We start from the raw sequence: 17,789 nt of genomic DNA, 5'->3' as shown, positions 1-17,789 counted from the left end.
TTATTATTTATTTGTTGCCTAGAAAAATCTTTTGGTTTTTGATGCTCATTGATGCTAGAAAATGATCTTGATTTTGCTAAAGAATAAGATTGTACTATGAAAAATAAATCTTTTTCTTCCAAAGATTTTTACGAATATGTTTTCCTTGACATCGAAGTACGTTTTTTTGGAACTGCCATTTAAAAGAAAATAATTTAGAAGAATGCAAGCAATCGTATAGAGTTGAGAATTTGAACATGGATGAGCAGGTTCCACCACAGGAAAGCTTGGTTCGATTTTCTACACGAGATTTTTTTTAGGTTGTTTTCAGCAGGAGATGCACTTACGTCTTGCCCACTAGAAATGGAAAAGCTCACTCCACTCTATGATAAAAGTCCAGCGCATTCCGAGCTCGGGCCCAACACCCACGCGCCCACCGTTTTCGAAACTGGCCACTCCCATGGACTGATGGACCGATGACCTAGTCAACAACCCACAGGATAGTCAATCATCAGGAGACAATTCACCTGGGCCCACTTTCATGACCCCAAGAATGACCTAACGTCCATCTGCATCGTACGGTCAAAATCCATCTGATCGTGTCCAACTGTGATTTTTTTAATAAGTGTCCAACTGTGATTTGGTGAGCGCTTGCACTTGACTAGCCCGGTGGTCTGCCCTTGTTCAAAAAAAAAAACATAGGAATCCCCCACATACTCTCACTGCTCCCGGCCCAGTTCTCACGCCGCCGCCGCCGCCGCGGGTTCGCCGGAACCCTAGGACCCTGCTGCCATCGCCGGACGCGCGGCTGCCACCATGACCGGGTGCGTCCCCCTCTCCGATTCAACCATCCGTCCGCGTCGCGCTGCGTTTCCCCGTACGAAGGAATGCGGTCTGCCCATGTCGGAAAAGGGGGCGCCTTGGGTTGAGGAGATACGTAGGGGACGCGTCCTTTTGGCATTTATGTTTGGGGGATCCACATCGGTTATCACTAATCGCTAATCTTTTGCATTACGCTTTAATCCTGGGGCGATTTGGGAATGCGCGATTGGATTGGGCGCAGTTGCTGTGCATAGTTGAAAACCAAATGATTTTGTTCAGGATCATGCGCGTCGATTTTTCGTTCGGTTTGATCGAAAGGAAATGTCTTTTCTTCTTGGGGCAATGTTAGGACCGCTGGTCCTGTCATGCATTTGTGGTGTTGGGGCTCGATTTATTAGCGGATAAATAGTGTTCTGCTCTCAAGTTCAGATGAAAGGCTGAAACGATTTTGGATTATGCAGCGGCGAGCTGTTTTGCAGTTAGGGGAAGTTCTATAGAAATGATGTCGTATCTGTATTTTTGTTTTGTTGATATAAGCAGGTACTGTACTGCAGTACGTATGCACTGTATTCATTTATAGTATGTCCACTTCCGTTTGTTGTCTTTCAGGGGAAAAAAACTTCTGTTTGGATTTTGTAAGACAGTAAGAGTGCAGGTGTAACTCCAAAGGGGAGATCATCGTAATTCTTAGTTCTTACTCTCCTCACTGTTTGAAACTTTGTTTCAAGGGGAGATTTGGCTACTAGCTTGATTGTTCTGGACTTTAGTTCAACTTTAGTTCAAACTTAGTTACTTACCCATCAATATCTTGGTTATGGGCAACTGGGTGCATCCACTTTGCAATATAGATATAGAGTATACTCATTGTTCATTTTATAATGTTTTTCACCAGTCACCACTGGTACTCTGTTGGATAAAAACGTCACATTTACTTTCTGTATTATTGTGATCGGCCCGTCATGCAAGCTGGACATGAGGGACTGTTCTTGTTTGACACAGTGTTTTAAAGGCGTTGCCTAAGCGACGCCTAGGTGTCCAGGCGTACCCAGCTCGCCTTGGGTTACAGCCCCGCTTTGTCGCCTAGGCGCAGGCATACCCAGCTCGCCTCGCCTCGCCTTACCGCTTTTAAAACACTGGTTTGACGGATTTGATTCTACCAGTATCATGGACTCTTGCTTCGTTGGTAAAAAAAAATATTGTTTTAGATGGAGGTTCTGCAACTGTGATTGAGCTTGAATAGCTACCTTTTAAACTGAAATTTATGCAATAGTGGTCGATGGAGGTGAGTGTGGTCTTGAATTTTTAAATTCAATGCTTGATCGATATTATGAAAACAATTATGAGGAACCACAAGTTAATTTTTCTTGTAGCAACCGAATTGTTGTCTGCTTGCCAAAATTTAGTAAAAGCAGTTCTACCTTTGTTCATTGCTTAGATGCATTTAACAAAATTATCTATGCCTCTACATGACCTGGATTTTATATTATGATAATTGATAAACACACCACAGAAATTCTGGTGATGCTATTTGTGCTTTAGAGCAACCCTGCTTCATTCATTTTTCTTTCAATATCTTCTGCAGGACAACATGGATAATTGACAGCCAAAGATTTGCCACCAAAATAAAAAATGCTTCTGGGTCTTCAGATCCCAGTAAACAGAAATGGATGAGCAACCCAAGTAAAGAGTGCCCAAAGTGTAGCCATGTCATTGATAATAGCGATGTAAGTGTTGTGCATTGCTATATCGATAAAGTTGAATTGAACTAGCTACAGTATTTTCTAGAATTTTAGTACATATGCCTTTTGCATTTCTTCCTTTTTTCTAAAAAAGGGGTAAGCGAAAATTTATATTTTAGCAACTGACATAGATCATTGATTTGCATGTCTTATGGAGTCAATCAACTTGTTTACAAAACTGAAATACATATCAATTGTTATAATTCACATTTGTCATTCATTTAACTGTCCTTTTGGTGCAGCTCATGACCAGCTTAAATCTTTTCTGAACCTATTATTTCCGAAATGCTTTGATTTTTGCACGTAGTATAGGGCTTTAGTCGTGGGTACTTCAAAAACAAAAATCTTTAATAAAAATATGTCTGTATAAGGTGTTATCTAAGTGTGATCATCTGATGGTTTTGTTTTCGCTGCAGGTTGTTCACCAGTGGCCTGGTTTGCCTAAAGGTGTAAAATTTGATCCATCTGACCAGGAATTGCTTTGGCACTTGTTGGCAAAACATGGAAAATCTGGTATAAAACCTCATCCATTCATTGATGAATTTATTCCAACAGTTGAGGAAGTTGATGGCATCTGCTACACTCATCCACAGAAACTTCCAGGTATTTGTAATATTCTTTCTGAGCAATTATGGGAATTTTCAGGATTGGGGTTCTTAAGATGAGTAAGAAAATGACGCTTTTTATTTCAGATAAGATCAAATGTAAAAGTCTGCACCATACAGCTACTGTCAAATGCTTATCTTTGTTACCTTTTTGTCCTTTGGCGCTCTTTTTTACTAATCACTCTCTACAACCTGCATTTAGTCTAGAAAAACTTCAGGTGGGGGTATAGGCTCACTTATTTTACTTCCATTTTAGCTTTCCACCATGTCACTAAGTGACAATCAAGAACATGTACAACTTCTTGCATTATCACTGGCCTTTTTTCAAACATGTTCACTTTCTAGTCGGAACACTTTTGGCTTTATTTCTCCACTTGTTGTTTCCCTGTCATCTAAATTGAATATATCCATTTCAGGTGTTAAGAAAAATGGAAGTGTATCACACTTCTTCCACAGGACATTTAAGGCCTATAACACTGGCAATAGGAAGCGTCGAAAGATAAACACCGATGATCTTGCTGATGTTCGTTGGCACAAGACTGGCAAGACAAAGCCAGTATTAGTTGATGGAAAGCACCTTGGCTGTAAGAAAATAATGGTGCTTTACATTAGCACTGAAAAGGGTGGGAAGCCTGAGAAAACCAATTGGGTGATGCACCAGTACAACCTAGGCACTGGGGAGGATGAGAAAGAGGGTGAATATGTCGTCTCTAAATTATTTTTTCAGCAGCAATTTAAACCTGGGGAGAAGAATGCTCAAGAGCTAACCACAGGAGATGCTGTAGAATCAGTGGCTGCTGAAACAGATGCTGTAGAATCAATGGCTGCTGAAGCAGATGCTTCTGATTTCACTACATTGCCCTCTGAAGGACATTTTAGTACAATCCAAGAAGTTGTACACAATTCGGAGCATAATCCTTATCAGGTAACTTGAATACTCATGTGGTTTTTGTTTATATTTTTTGTTCGTAGCACACATTTGTATGGGTTGGCTAAGTTGAACTGCCAAAGAGAACATACACTATAAATTTGTTTTTGATCATTGAAAACAGAATTCGATTAAGGTAGCACAAATTTTCTTTCTAATGTGCAGGTTAACGAAAACTGTGAAATAAACATTCAAGAGAATGCTTCTGAAGGGACAGTTGTCCACCCACCGTCAGAGAAACCAGAGGGTGGAGATAATCCTCAGTCACAAGATCCCAAGTTGTGGGAAAGTGATTCCCAGTTTGAACTGTTAGACTCTCAGCAGCTGGCAGAAGGACTCGCTATGTGTGATGAGTTCCTCCTGAGTCAGTCACAAACCTCTTGTGGTGGTGGAGATGAACCCAGAGTGATCAAACCTTGCCTGGCTGTTTATGCCCAACTACCAACAGAGGACTTCAAGAAGGATTTGGAAGAGTGCCAGCAGTTGGAGCCCTCAGACGCTGTGAATATTGAGCTTGACAGCACAGCTGAGTTCCGACTGAGCCAAATTGTATGGTTCCGATGCCATTGACTAACATCAGGTAGATGTTCAGTTATCCATTTCTCCCCCTGTTTTTGTTGAACTTGTGTTCTTCCCGCAGGATTTTTCACAGGACAGCTTTACGACATGGGCTAGCGGCAAGATGATTGACGACTGATGCTGCTACGACGCACTCCCAGGCCAGTGCCATCTTGCACATGAAGAAACAGCTGATCCCTTTTCTGTGATACGACAGTGAACCGTGCACCAACGGTAGTCTCAACTTTGTGGTGAATGGTGAAGTGCTTATTTTGTCAGGGAGACCTGAACGAAATCTGCCGGCTCGTTGTGGGGAAGGAAGGAGAGCCGGTAGCTTTTGTCTCATGCGTATGAATTGTAACATATATACCATAGGCTAAAGGACTCATACTGTGCCGACAGATGAGTACTGTTCAAATTAGCCTTGGGTGCATGAGCTTGTAAATTACGATGATAATATCCTGATTTTAGTTGGTAGTCTCACCAAGAATCATTTATTGTTCAGGACTGTTTGGAAGACATTTCTCTACTGACTAATTTTATGATTTACTGAGATTTCGACTTCAATCACCTCTTTCCAAAAAATCTCCACTAGACCATTAGACAAGCCAACACAAAAAGGCATTCTCAATGAAATACTAGAAAAGAAAACACCTTTTGTTTTTGCTTGAAGTTATCAAGTTAATGCACGACCTGTCCTAGCGCTCTCGTCGGCCGCCACGGCTACGCATCGCTTATGCTAGGTGCATGATTCCTTTATTTAGAGCTATCTTAATAGAGCTAAATAAACCCTTTGCGCTACCTTTATTTAGAGCTATCTTAATAGAGCTATCTTAAGGGCTATGCAGTTTCTTTCTTTTTCTACCCTCGTGGGTACATACAACAATGGAGTATGAGAATAATTTTTATTTGTTCCTGGACATGATCTAAGAATACTTTTTCTTATTTAGAGTATTTTGCTCTAAATAATTATTTTATTTTAACTTATTCTTATGTGCAACAGGCATACGCATGCAAGAGGTTGTACCTTATCTTCTCTCTATTTTATTATTTATTCATTTTTTTCTATTTTTTCTTATTGTTTGTAATGCTTCAGTAAATATTTCTTCACTAGTATATAATCTGTCTTTCTTTTCTTCTTATTTATTCTTATTTTATTTCCTATTTTTCTTTATTCTATAGACTAAGTGTGTTGTTTTAAAGATACTAATATTTGATCTGATTTTCTAATCTGATTTCTCCCTATTCCTTTCTAATGTGTTTTCTTTTATTCTATAATTTTTATTCCACTCTTTTTATTTGTTCTTTCTACGCCTAGCCTCTTTTTTATATTTTTTTATATTCTTCTCTTACTCCTTATAATTCAATTTATCCAATTATTTTTTGATACATATTATTTTGTTCTATCTCCATAATATAATTGTTCGAGGTGCATAATCTATTTGTTCGCTTTGTGGATTAATTGTTCGGCCATATTGACTCATTTGTTTTGATATTCATTTTCCATTATTTAGCCTATACAATCAAATATTCGCTATGTTTAATATTTTATTCATTATACATATTATTTGTTCTTTATATTTATTTTTTTAAAAAATAATTATTTGTTCTTGTTGTTTAAATATTTGTTTGCAGTATCCAAAATTAATTATTTAGTATTAAAGAAAATGGTTTTAAAAATATCGTGCAAACATAGTCAAGTGTGATATTGTGTTGAAGATCTTATTATAAGAAAGATAATGGTATAATCTAAATTTAATTTGGATGATCGGTTCAATAGTTATAGCCTTTTTATTTTCGGATTTGCATGCATGTTGTCTTCTTCTGCATGCATGTAATGATTCTCTCCTATTTAACTGCATGCAAATAGCCTGATCAATCCGCAGGTGAAAATCGGTAATGGATCTAATTGCAGCCCAATCAATCCCACGCTCAGTCCACCGGTGGGTAAGGTGATGGTTGCCATAAACATCACTGAAGCCATGTATAATTACGTCCCTCGGTCGGCACCTCCTCCTGTCAATCGGCGCTGTCTATGCCTTAATGCTTGATAAAAGTGAGATGATGTGAACTTGATGGCCTGCATGAATTTTCCATTGCAAGCTGCGGGCTACAATTGTTACAGGCGCTGTACAAGTTGCTCCATGTACGGCTGCAACTCCGTTGCCTTGGCGCCAATATATCTACTGTCCAGGATGACCAGGCGGATCCCAAGAAGCCTAGACTCAAGTCATGGTAATTTCTCCGGCCTCCGTTGGATGGGTTGGAATGGAAGTAGCCCACAATCCCTTAGACGTTAGATTCAGCCAAATATTTTGCTTCTGTCCATACTTTTCTAACGATCAATTTGTACGCTTGGAATAATTATTTCTACTAATAGAACTTTTTTTCACAAACTACAAATTTAAAAAAGAAGAAGTGAGCAGACTTTATTGCTGCCATGCTCCACCTGTGCGTGCGAAACATTTCTTTTCTCTACATGGTAACATTTAATGTCTCTATAGGGAAATTCGTTTCTTACTCCAAACCAAAAAAAGGAACAATTTGAAATTTAGAAGGAAAATCCTAGTGGGAAGCTCTACCTAGTGACTTGTTTGGATAAACACATTTTCTCTGGATCAATGTGGATTGAAGTGGAAAATGAACTAATTTATACCTCAATCTCTCTAACATGTATGGATTGTAAAGGGGCTTACTATGGATTTGTTTGAAAGAGCTTTTACCAGCTTCACCTGTTGTGCGTAAATTGAGACACTGTGATGTGAAGCCGTTTTGTAAGCCTAACATAAAAATAAACTAGAAGCTGAATGAAATATTTTTTTCTTAGCTTTAGCTCCACCGGTGCCGTTTTGTGAGAAATCCTCACAAACAGCCCATACATATTTCCAAATACAGTAGGGCCCAGGCGGCCAGTTCCTCCATGCCAAGTTGACCACGACGTCTCCATATCGAGTCAGCTCTTGGTGCTGCAGCACGTGATTTTATTCAAACCAGCCACAAACATCCCATCTACAGCTGATCGCACATATCTCTTGTTGGGCCTGACCACTCCTGAGGACTCCAAATCGGCTGCCATATCTGTGCAAGTCCAGTTTATAGCCCGCCGCCTACTTCTCGTGCTACGACGTGCTGATGTGCCACGCTGGATAGCGCCGCATGGACCGTGCAAGTAAGCAACATATATGTCGTGGTCCTAAGAGGCTAAGAGCCGTGCGCCAACGCGGCAACGCCTACTTCGCTCCCCCGCTGTATCTTCGCCGCTTGTTATCCTCCCGGATGAACAACGACAATGCCCTCCCTAGGTCTCAGGCAGTGTGAACCAGTTCTTGGCAAGTGTCCAATAGATAATGGGATAAGACTATCCTAGCTGCTGCATATCACAAGATGGTTGTGCATCTTCTACGTATTATAAATTGCCATAGTCTAGCATAGCAATACGTCACACCCGATTTATAAAGAATATAAATCGAGCAATCATATATGCGACAGGATCAAGTCACGCATATATACAACAGATTATCAAGATATCACAACACATGTCACGAATAAAAGCGTATAAATTATAAAATAAATATCTTTATTACAACTGAATCAAGAATCAGTTCAAGGAATGCGGAAGCGTAAAATAAATACATGAAGAGCGGGGCGCCACAGGGACGTCAACTGGGAGACAATCGCCTAGAAATCGTCGAAGCCGCTGACGTAGTCCTCCACGTCGCCTGGTCAGCAGCAGTCGAAGATGTCCGAAATAGAGCAGAAGAGTGGAGAGGCAAGTGTGAGTACAAACTAGTACTCAACAAGTATAACACAAACTATGAGGCTCTACGCTAGCTGACTCAACTGCATTAGCTTTTAGTCTTGGCAAATTTTATTAAAACTATTTACTATAAGTGGATGAATTACCATGAACCCAAATTGCATAAGAAATTAATCAGTATTAATTAAGAACTACTGAGGACCACCCAAATCAAAACCACCCGGGGAATCTCTCTAATCAAAGGTTGATAACCCCACTAATCAAAAGGAGGATCTGGGCCGCTCATGACTGTGAGCACAGCTGATATATCAGTTTTACACTCTCGAGAGGTTGCACAACTTTACCCACAAGTCGTGAGCTACGCTAGTGGTTCATCACACTTCCTTAGGTGAGATGGCTAGCAAGCACACTACGAGATCGTTACAAAGGACCACGTTGGTAAGGTGTAACCGCTAAGGATTCTGGATCAGCGACGATGGGGCCCACCTCCGGGGGTACAAGACACACAGCACAGACCAAGCCGGAGGAGCAGGGACCATTGAAGCTTACCACCCCTCTTGCCCACGCAGGTAAGTTACTCCCGAACCAAAATGACCTAATTAGTAAGTCAAGACCGTCCCATTCCAGTCTTGTGGTTGCGCGGTTGTCTCAGGTTGTCGCTCTATGAACCGGTCCTTATGGAGAGTGGCCAACCAAGCACTAAGCACCGTGCTGGCCCCCTAAACCTTGTTTCTAGCAAAACATCTTTTATCGAGACGTGAGCCACTCAAGCACACAGCACAGAGAGCCACTCTCAAAATTAAGTTGCATATACCATTAATCATATTTAATTAAAAAGGACCAAGTGTGTTATAGCGCAGCAACCTAGCACAACTAACCAAAATGCAACCCAAAGGGTATATATATAGGATATAAAGTGGCTAGGAAATCCTTATAGGCATACAGAATTAAAATGCAGTATGAAATTGTATTTAAAGGTGATAGGATGTTCATGTTATACTTGCCTTCCTCAAAGTTCTCCTGCTGCTGCTCAAAAGCTTCAGAAGATGGTGGCTCCTGGTACTGATCCAAAGGCTCCGCGTCTACTCACGATCATCAAGCATAGTCCACACATACACACATGCACAACCATAACAAACTATAAGAAAACAGTACACCAATACAATAGAACAGCACACAAAACTGGCCTAGAACTATTCTACGCGTTACAACGATCGCGTGGATATAAAGAACACCTAAAACGGAGCTAAGACGCGAAATCTAGGGCTAAAACAAGATTCAGGGACCTATCTGCGAGAAAAAACAGAACTTCCGGGGGTTCTGCGCAAACATCGAGGATCTAAACGCAAATAAAGGGTAGACATAGGAGCTAGCACGTGAAAATCCAGGGCTTGGACGGCGGGTTCAAAAACCGGAAAGCTCAGGGGTCTAAACGAGAAGAAAAGGACCTGTTTGCGAATACTTTTGAACTAGAGATGGACGGCGGGTTAATTCCTCAAAAGGGCAGGGGCTCTTTAACAAAATCGCCATGGCTGAAGGGGGGGTACGCGGCTTCTAATCTGGGCGGTTGGATTTAAATCGAACGGTTCGGACGGTCCGATCTGAACAGCGGGGTCCGGACGGTCCGATCTGGATCGGACCGGTCCGATCTGATTGGGCTCGCGGGGACGGCGGTTATGCACGGCGGCTCGGGCAAAGGGCAACGCCGGCGAGCGGCGTTCTGGGCGCTACGGTTAGCTAATGCCTACGACTTCTGGTGCAAAAGGACCAGGGTAGGAGGCGAGGCTCACCGAGGGCTGTGGAGGCCGGAGACACGACGGAGTGAGGAAGACGACGACGTCCGGCGGTGGAGAGGATCGGGCTCCCGCGGGGATGGGTGATGCCGAGGTGGCCGGGGTCCTTGGCTGGTGTAGATCGGCTCCGGGGACTCCTGTGGAGGTGGTCAGAGGGTCAAGACGGGTCGGGATGCAACGACGGCGAGGAATTCCGACGGCGGAGCAGCTCACCGGAGAAGGTTTCCTCGGAAAATTCGGTCAATGCCGAGGCGTAGGGCTTCGATGCTGGCCTCTTGGAGCTTCGGGATGGCGAGGGGAAGCTTTTGCGAGTGATGTGGTGGTCCGGGGTGCAACGGAATGGCCGGTCGACGGTGAGGCCGAGGCGTCTGCGCGGCGGAGGGAAGAAGGAGGCGGCAGCGCTGCGGGTCTCCAGGGGTGCTGCTGCGGCTAGGTTTAGGGTTCTAGGGCGCGGAACCTTCTTGTAGGGTAGCGGCCCACATTGGCGTGCGGGCCCAGGCTGGATCACGGCGGCCGGGGACTTCGGAAGTCGTTGCGCGCCGGGGAAGAAGGAGGAAGAAGGGGCCGACAGGTGGGGTCGAGCTGGGGGAATGACCGAGAAAGAAGGAATAACTGAGGAAAGAACGAGAACGACTGAGAAAAGAAGGAATGACTGAGAATATAAGGAATGACTGAGAACAGAAGGAATGACTGAGAGAAAAGAAGGAATGACTGACCTACTTTCCTGTTTCCTCCCTTTTCTTTTTCAAACCAACTCGATTCTATTTGAATTCAACCCTATGCACTCAACCAAATAAAACTTATGCACCAGCATGAATGCACAAACATGTTGAACCTAAAATAAATTTTAATTCTTTGCGTTTTAAAATTACTTTAAATGCAAGGTAAATTAGAGAAAACTCTGGAAAATTTTATTTAAGCCCAAACAAATTCATTAAAATTAGGGAAAATTATATCAGGGTGTTACAAACCTAACCCCCCTTACAGGAATCTCGTCCCGAGATTCGAATAGGCTAGCTAGCAAAGAGATCGGGATATGTCTTCCGTAGCTCATCTTCTCGCTCCCAAGTAGCCTCATCCTCCGTGTGGTGACTCCACTGAACACGGCACATCTTGATCCTCTTGTTTCTGGTAACTCTCTCAGACGTCTCCAGAATCTTCACTGGATGCTCGGTGTAGGTTAGATCCTCCTGTACTTCCAACCCTTCCAATGGTGCTTGTTCTTCTGGCACCCTCAAGCACTTCTTCAGCTGAGACACATGGAACACATCGTGCACTCCTGAGAGGTTGGGAGGCAACTCCAAACGATACGCCACCTCACCCTTCCGTTCCAACACCTTGAATGGACCAATGTATCGAGGGGCTAGCTTCCCTCTCACATTAAACCTGCGAATCCCTCTCATCGGCGAGACCTTCAGGTATACATGATCACCCACTGCAAAGGTCAGATCTCGACGACGAACATCCGCGTAGCTCTTCTGATGAGTTTGTGCGACCCTCAGATTCTCTCGCACCTGCTGTACCAACTGTTCTGCCTCTTCAACGATATCCGGACCAAACACCTGCCTCTCGCCAATCTGATCCCAATACAGCGGAGTCCTGCACTTCCGACCATACAGGGCCTCGAAAGGAGATTTCTTTAGACTGGCCTGATAACTGTTGTTATACGAAAACTCTGCATACGGCAGGCATTTATCCCAACTGGTACCATACTGAATAGCGCAGGCTCGAAGCATATCCTCCAACACTTGGTTGGTTCTCTCTGTCTGCCCATCTGTCTGAGTATGATAAGCAGTACTGAAGCGCAGCTTCGTATCCAACGAATCATGCAACTGCTCCCAGAACCGCGAAGTGAACTGAGATCCTCTGTCAGATATGATTTTCTTTGGAACACCATGCAGACAGACGATCCTGGAGATGTACAACTCCGCTAATCTAGCACCGGAGTAGGTAGTGTTTACCGGAATGAAGTGGGCAACCTTCGTCAACTGATCCACTACTACCCATATGGAGTTGTACCCTTTCTGAGTACGAGGCAAGCCAACAATGAAGTCCATAGTGATCTCCTCCCATTTCCACTCTGGGATCTTCAACGGCTGCAATAGACCTGCAGGTCTCTGATGCTCTGCCTTGACACGCTGACAAGTGTCACAAATAGCCACGTACTCCGCAACGGAACGCTTCATTCCATGCCACCAGAATCGTTCCTTGAGGTCATAATACATCTTCGTGCTGCCTGGATGAATGGAATATGCCGTATCATGAGCCTCACTCAAGATCAGCTTCCTAAGATCCGCAACATCCGGCACACATATCCGACCCTTGTACCACAAGGTACCCTGATCATCCTCTCTGAAATGAGGAGCTTTACCAATCTTAAGCAATTCACGGATCTCCTGCAGCTTCTTATCTTCTTTCTGATGCTGCCTGATCTCTGCCTCTAGAGTGGGTTCTGCCTCGAATGATGTACCCGAGGTGTGATGCAAGAAACCCAGACTCAACTGCTCAAACTCCTCGCATAACTCCTGAGGCATCTGAAAAGCCACGGCCATGTTAACGTAGCTCTTCCTGCTCAGAGCATCTGCTACAACATTGGCCTTGCCCGGATGATAGTGAATCTCCAGGTCATAATCCTTGACCAATTCTAGCCATCTTCGCTGCCGCATGTTCAGCTCACTCTGAGTGAAAATATACTTGAGGCTCTTGTGATCGGTGTAAATATCACACCTCTGCCCAAACAAGTAATGCCTCCATATCTTCAGAGCATGCACAACTGCGGCTAACTCCAGATCATGAGTGGGATAATTCAGCTCATGCCGATGCAACTGCCGCGAAGCATAAGCTATCACTCTGCCCTCCTGCATCAGAACGCAACCAAGACCATCCCTCGAAGCATCACAATACACTGTGAACCTCTTGCTCTGGTCTGGCAGAGTAAGGACTGGCGCCGTAGTCAATCTTTTCTTCAGCTCCTCGAAGGCCTTCTGACGCTCATCAGTCCAAGAGAAATCCACACCCTTCTCTAGCAAGGAAGTCAAAGGCTTCGCAATCTTAGAGAAATTCTCAATGAACCTCCGATAATAACCTGCTAAGCCCAGAAAAGAGCGGACTTCCTTCACTGTCTGCGGTACAACCCAGTCAAGCACATCCTTCACCTTCCCGGGGTCCACAGCAATACCTCCCTTGGAGATAACATGACCGAGGAATGGAACCTCGTCAATCCAGAACTCGCTTGCTGAGCTTGGCGTACAGCTTGTGCTCTCTGAGCCTCTGCAACACAAGCCTCAGATGTTTCTCATGCTCTGCTTCTGACTTGGAATATATCAGGATATCATCAATGAATATCACCACAAAGGTGTCCAGATAATCCATGAAAACCTTATTCATCAGATGCATGAAGAAAGCCGGAGCATTGGTCAAGCCAAAGGACATGACCGTATACTCGTATAGCCCATACTTACAAGTGAATGCTGTCTTCGGGATATCCTCGGAACGAATCTTCAGCTGATGATAACCCGAACGTAGATCAATCTTCGAGAATACACAAGCGCCCTGAAGCTGATCGAAGAGATCCTCAATACGCGGCAATGGATGCTTGTTCTTGATGGTGTCTGCATTCAGATCCCAATAATCGACGCACATTCTCTTCGCTCCATTCTTCTTCTCTACGAGCAAAACAGGAAAAGCCCAAGGAGAGAAATTGCAACGGATATAACCCTTAGCTAGCAACTCGTCGATAGTCTTCTTAACTTCCTCATGTTCAACGGGTGCCATACGATTGTGCCGCTTAGCAATAGGAGCTGTGCCAGGCAAGAGATCAATAGAAAACTCAATGTCGCGATCAGGCGGCATACCTGGCAAATCATCCGGAAAGACATCCGGGAATTCAGACACCACGCGAATACCATCCGTGGGTCTAGCCTCCATCTGATGAAGAAATCCAGAAGGCTCTGTGGCACCAACCGTAACCTCTTGACCATCAGGTGCTGACAGAAGAACTGTCCTCTGAGCACAATCTATCCGGACTCCCCACTTAGCAAGAGTCTCTATCCCGAGGATCACATCAATGCCCTTGGTGTCTAGCACCATCAAATTAGCACTGAACTCTACCCCCCTTATGACAATACTAACTCTGGGACAGAAGATATGAGACCTCAACTGCCCTCCCGATGAAGATACTAACATGCCCCTCTTTAAGGTGCTAGTATGAATACCATGATGCTCAACAAAAGACTGGGTGATGAAAGAATGCGTAGCACCAGTATCAAAAAGCACTGTAGCAGGATGGGTGTTGACCATGAACGTACCAATAACCACGTTGGGAGCCTCGGCCGCTGACTCGGCCGTCACGTGGTTCACCCTGCCCTGAGCTGGGGCCTTGGGCGGTGCTGCACGCCCCTGCTGTCCTGACTGCACCTTCCGAGGGCAGACGTTGGCGTAGTGCCCTGGCTCGCCGCAGTGGAAGCACACTCGAGGAAGTGCAGCGGCCTGCTGCCCAAGAGGAGGAGTGGGCGCTCCCTGCCTCTGAGCTGGTGGAGCCGGAGGCGCTGGAAGCCTCTGACCCTGTCCCGCCTGCTGCTGCTGCTGAGAACGAGGCGGAAACTGCTGCCGCTGCTGGTACTGCTGGGGCGGCCTCTGCTGCTGCTGCTGCGGTGGATGCTGATAGCGGGGACGAGTGTTGCTGCCCGAAGAGGATGGAGCCATTTTCCTCTTCTTATCCTCGATTTCCCGGCGCTTACGCTCGGTGTTGAGGGCAGCATCAACCAGATGGTTGAAGTTGTCGAAGCGGTGGTTCAGCAGCGCATACTGGATGTGATCATCCAGTCCCTCCTTGAAATACTCCTGCTTATCGCTATCACGGGCGACGTCAGCAGGGGCGTAGCGGGCCAGCTGAAGGAAACGGTCACGGTACTCCATCACCGTCATCGATCCCTGAAATGACAAACACAGATAACAAGGATAGAAATCGCTCAATAGGTCAGGCTCATGAAAGAGATCAAGGATAGATCGAAGCTCAAAAGAAATTGCAGAGAATTCCCTTCAATTTTTTTACCTGCTTAAGGGCACGGAACTCCTTCTGCTTCATCTTCATTATGCCCTCAGGGATGTGATGGTTCCTGAAGCGCTCACGGAACTGGACCCAGGTGAGAGAGTCGCGGTCCTGAGCCGGGTAGGACTCCCACCAGTCGAGAGCGGAGCCTCGCAGCTGCCCTGCTGCATACAGAACCCTCTCCCGGTGGTCGCACTGCGCAACAACCAACTGGCGCTCCACCGAACGAAGCCAGTCGTCCGCCTGGAGTGGGTCCGTGGCGTGAGAGAAGGTCGGAGGATGCCCTCTCAGGAAATCCGCACGCCTGTCACGGGGCTGAGGCGGCGGAGGAGGCGGTGGCTGAGCGTGGATCTGCTGCAGAGCCTGGACGGTGTTGTTCAGGGTCGCCATCATCTGCATCTGGAGCTGGAAGAACTGCTCCGGGGTCAGTGGTGGCGGCATCGGCAGTGGCTGACCAGTACCCTGGTTGTTCTGCTCCTGCTGGTCAGAACCGGAACCGGTACGCCTGGTGTTTACCATCTGATTGCAACAACCGAAATTTATAAGAGATAGGTATGGTATAACTTCGGGAAGGAAGACTCTGACAGGATAAAATAGAGAGAAAGGAATGTACGGTTTTTACCCCCAACGTTCTAACTCAGCTTTTGATTATTTAATTCAGGTTCGTATTAAGATCGTTTTGCATGAACAAGTCTTGCTTCTAACTATGCAATCAACCAAAAATCCAAATCAAACATTTGCACAATAACAAACATTCAATATTCACAACTTAGTCGAGTTTATCACACCACTCGACTAACACACTCGTTCTAGCGTATTTTCATCGGGACAATCTAAACTTTTAGCTTATAAGATTAGGCGACTCAGGCCAACGTCTACGGAAAGCTCAAGCTATTTCTCAGAAAAGACAGGAGAGATAGCAAATCAAGGACTTGAGACTCAAGGAATAGAAGCAAAAAAAATGAATGTTTGGGTTTTGCGGAAGCAGAGCAAGCGAAAAGAAGTCCTAAACTCGACCAGTTCTATCTAGGCTTCGTCCTACAGTCGACACGGCTCTGATACCAATCTGTCACACCCGATTTATAAAGAACATAAATCGAGCAATCATATATGCGCCAGGATCAAGTCACGCATATATACAACAGATTATCAAGATATCACAACACATGTCACGAATAAAAGCGTATAAATTATAAAATGAATATCTTTATTACAACTGAATCAAGAATCAGTTCAAGGAATGCGGAAGCATAAAATAAATACATGAAGAGCGGGGCGCCACAGGGACGTCAACTGGGAGACAATCGCCTAGAAATCGTCGAAGCCGCTGACGTAGTCCTCCACGTCGCCTGGTACTGAGCAGCAGTCGAAGATGTCCGAAACAGAGCACAAGAGTGGAGAGGCAAGTGTGAGTACAAACTAGTACTCAACAAGTATAACACAAACTATGAGGCTCTAGGCTAGCTGACTCAACTGCATTAGCTTTTAGTCTTGGCAAATTTTATTAAAACTATTTACTATAAGTGGATGAATTACCATGAACCCAAATTGCATAAGAAATTGATCAGTATTAATTAAGAACTACTGAGGACCACCCAAACCAAAACCACCCGGGGAATCTCCCTAATCAAAGGTTGATAACCCCACTAATCAAAAGGAGGATCTGGGCCGCTCATGATTGTGAGCACAGCTGATATATCAGTTTTACACTCTCGAGAGGTTGCACAACTTTACCCACAAGTCGTGAGCTACGCTAGTGGTTCATCACACTTCCTTAGGTGAGATGGCTAGCAAGCACACTACGAGACCGTTACAAAGGACCACGTTGGTAAGGTGTAACCGCTAAGGATTCTGGATTAGCGACGATGGGGCCCACCTCCGGGGGTACAAGACACACAGCACAGACCAAGCCGGAGGAGCAGGGACCATTGAAGCTTACCACCCCTCTTGCCCACGCAGGTAAGTTACTCCCGAACCAAAATGACCTAATTAGTAAGTCAAGACCGTCCCATTCCAGTCTTATGGTTGCGCGGTTGTCCCAGGTTGTCGCTCTATGAACCGGTCCTTATGGAGAGTGGCCAACCAAGCACTGAGCACGGTGCTGGCCCCCTAAACCTTGTTTCTAACAAAATATCTTTTATCGAGACGTGAGCCACTCAAGCACACAGCACAGAGGGCCACTCTCAAAATTAAGTTGCATATACCATTAATCATATTTAATTAAAAAGGACCAAGTGTGTTATAGCGCAGCAACCTAGCACAACTAACCAAAATGCAACGCAAAGGGAATATATATAGGATATAAAGTGGCTAGGAAATCCTTATAGGCATACAGAATTAAAATGCAGTATGAAATTGTATTTAAAGGTGATAGGATGTTCATGTTATACTTGCCTTCCTCAAAGTTCTCCTGCTGCTGCTCAAAAGCTTCAGAAGATGGTGGCTTCTAGTACTGGTCCAAAGGCTCCGCGTCTACTCACGATCATCAAGCATAGTCCACACATACACACATGCACAACCATAACAAACTATAAGAAAACAGTACACCAATACAATAG

The 17,789-nt window shown here is 44.8% G+C and overlaps 1 protein-coding gene across 2 annotated transcripts; it reads left to right on the top strand.

The window, feature by feature from the left end:
• Positions 1 to 648: 648 nt before the first annotated feature.
• LOC112890884 (SUPPRESSOR OF GAMMA RESPONSE 1) lies at positions 649 to 5,140 on the top strand. 2 transcript variants are annotated; one of them, XM_025957756.1, is made up of 6 exons: positions 649 to 803; positions 2,384 to 2,525; positions 2,957 to 3,143; positions 3,562 to 4,070; positions 4,239 to 4,622; positions 4,714 to 5,140. In XM_025957756.1, exons 1-6 carry the CDS (start codon positions 796 to 798, stop codon positions 4,768 to 4,770), a joined length of 1,287 nt encoding a protein of 428 aa, XP_025813541.1. In that variant the 5' UTR covers positions 649 to 795; the 3' UTR covers positions 4,771 to 5,140. The 2 variants fall into 2 exon arrangements, with proteins under 2 accessions (XP_025813541.1, XP_025813542.1); XM_025957757.1 differs by having other exon boundaries at positions 4,239 to 4,653.
• The last annotated feature ends 12,649 nt before the right edge of the window (positions 5,141 to 17,789 follow it).

The sequence above is a fragment of the Panicum hallii genome, chromosome 4 (assembly GCF_002211085.1).
Source record: "Panicum hallii strain FIL2 chromosome 4, PHallii_v3.1, whole genome shotgun sequence".
NCBI classification, from domain to species: Eukaryota; Viridiplantae; Streptophyta; class Magnoliopsida; order Poales; family Poaceae; genus Panicum; species Panicum hallii.
The sequence above is the reverse complement of the archived record's forward strand: the minus strand, read 5'-3'. Positions and strand labels throughout refer to the sequence as shown.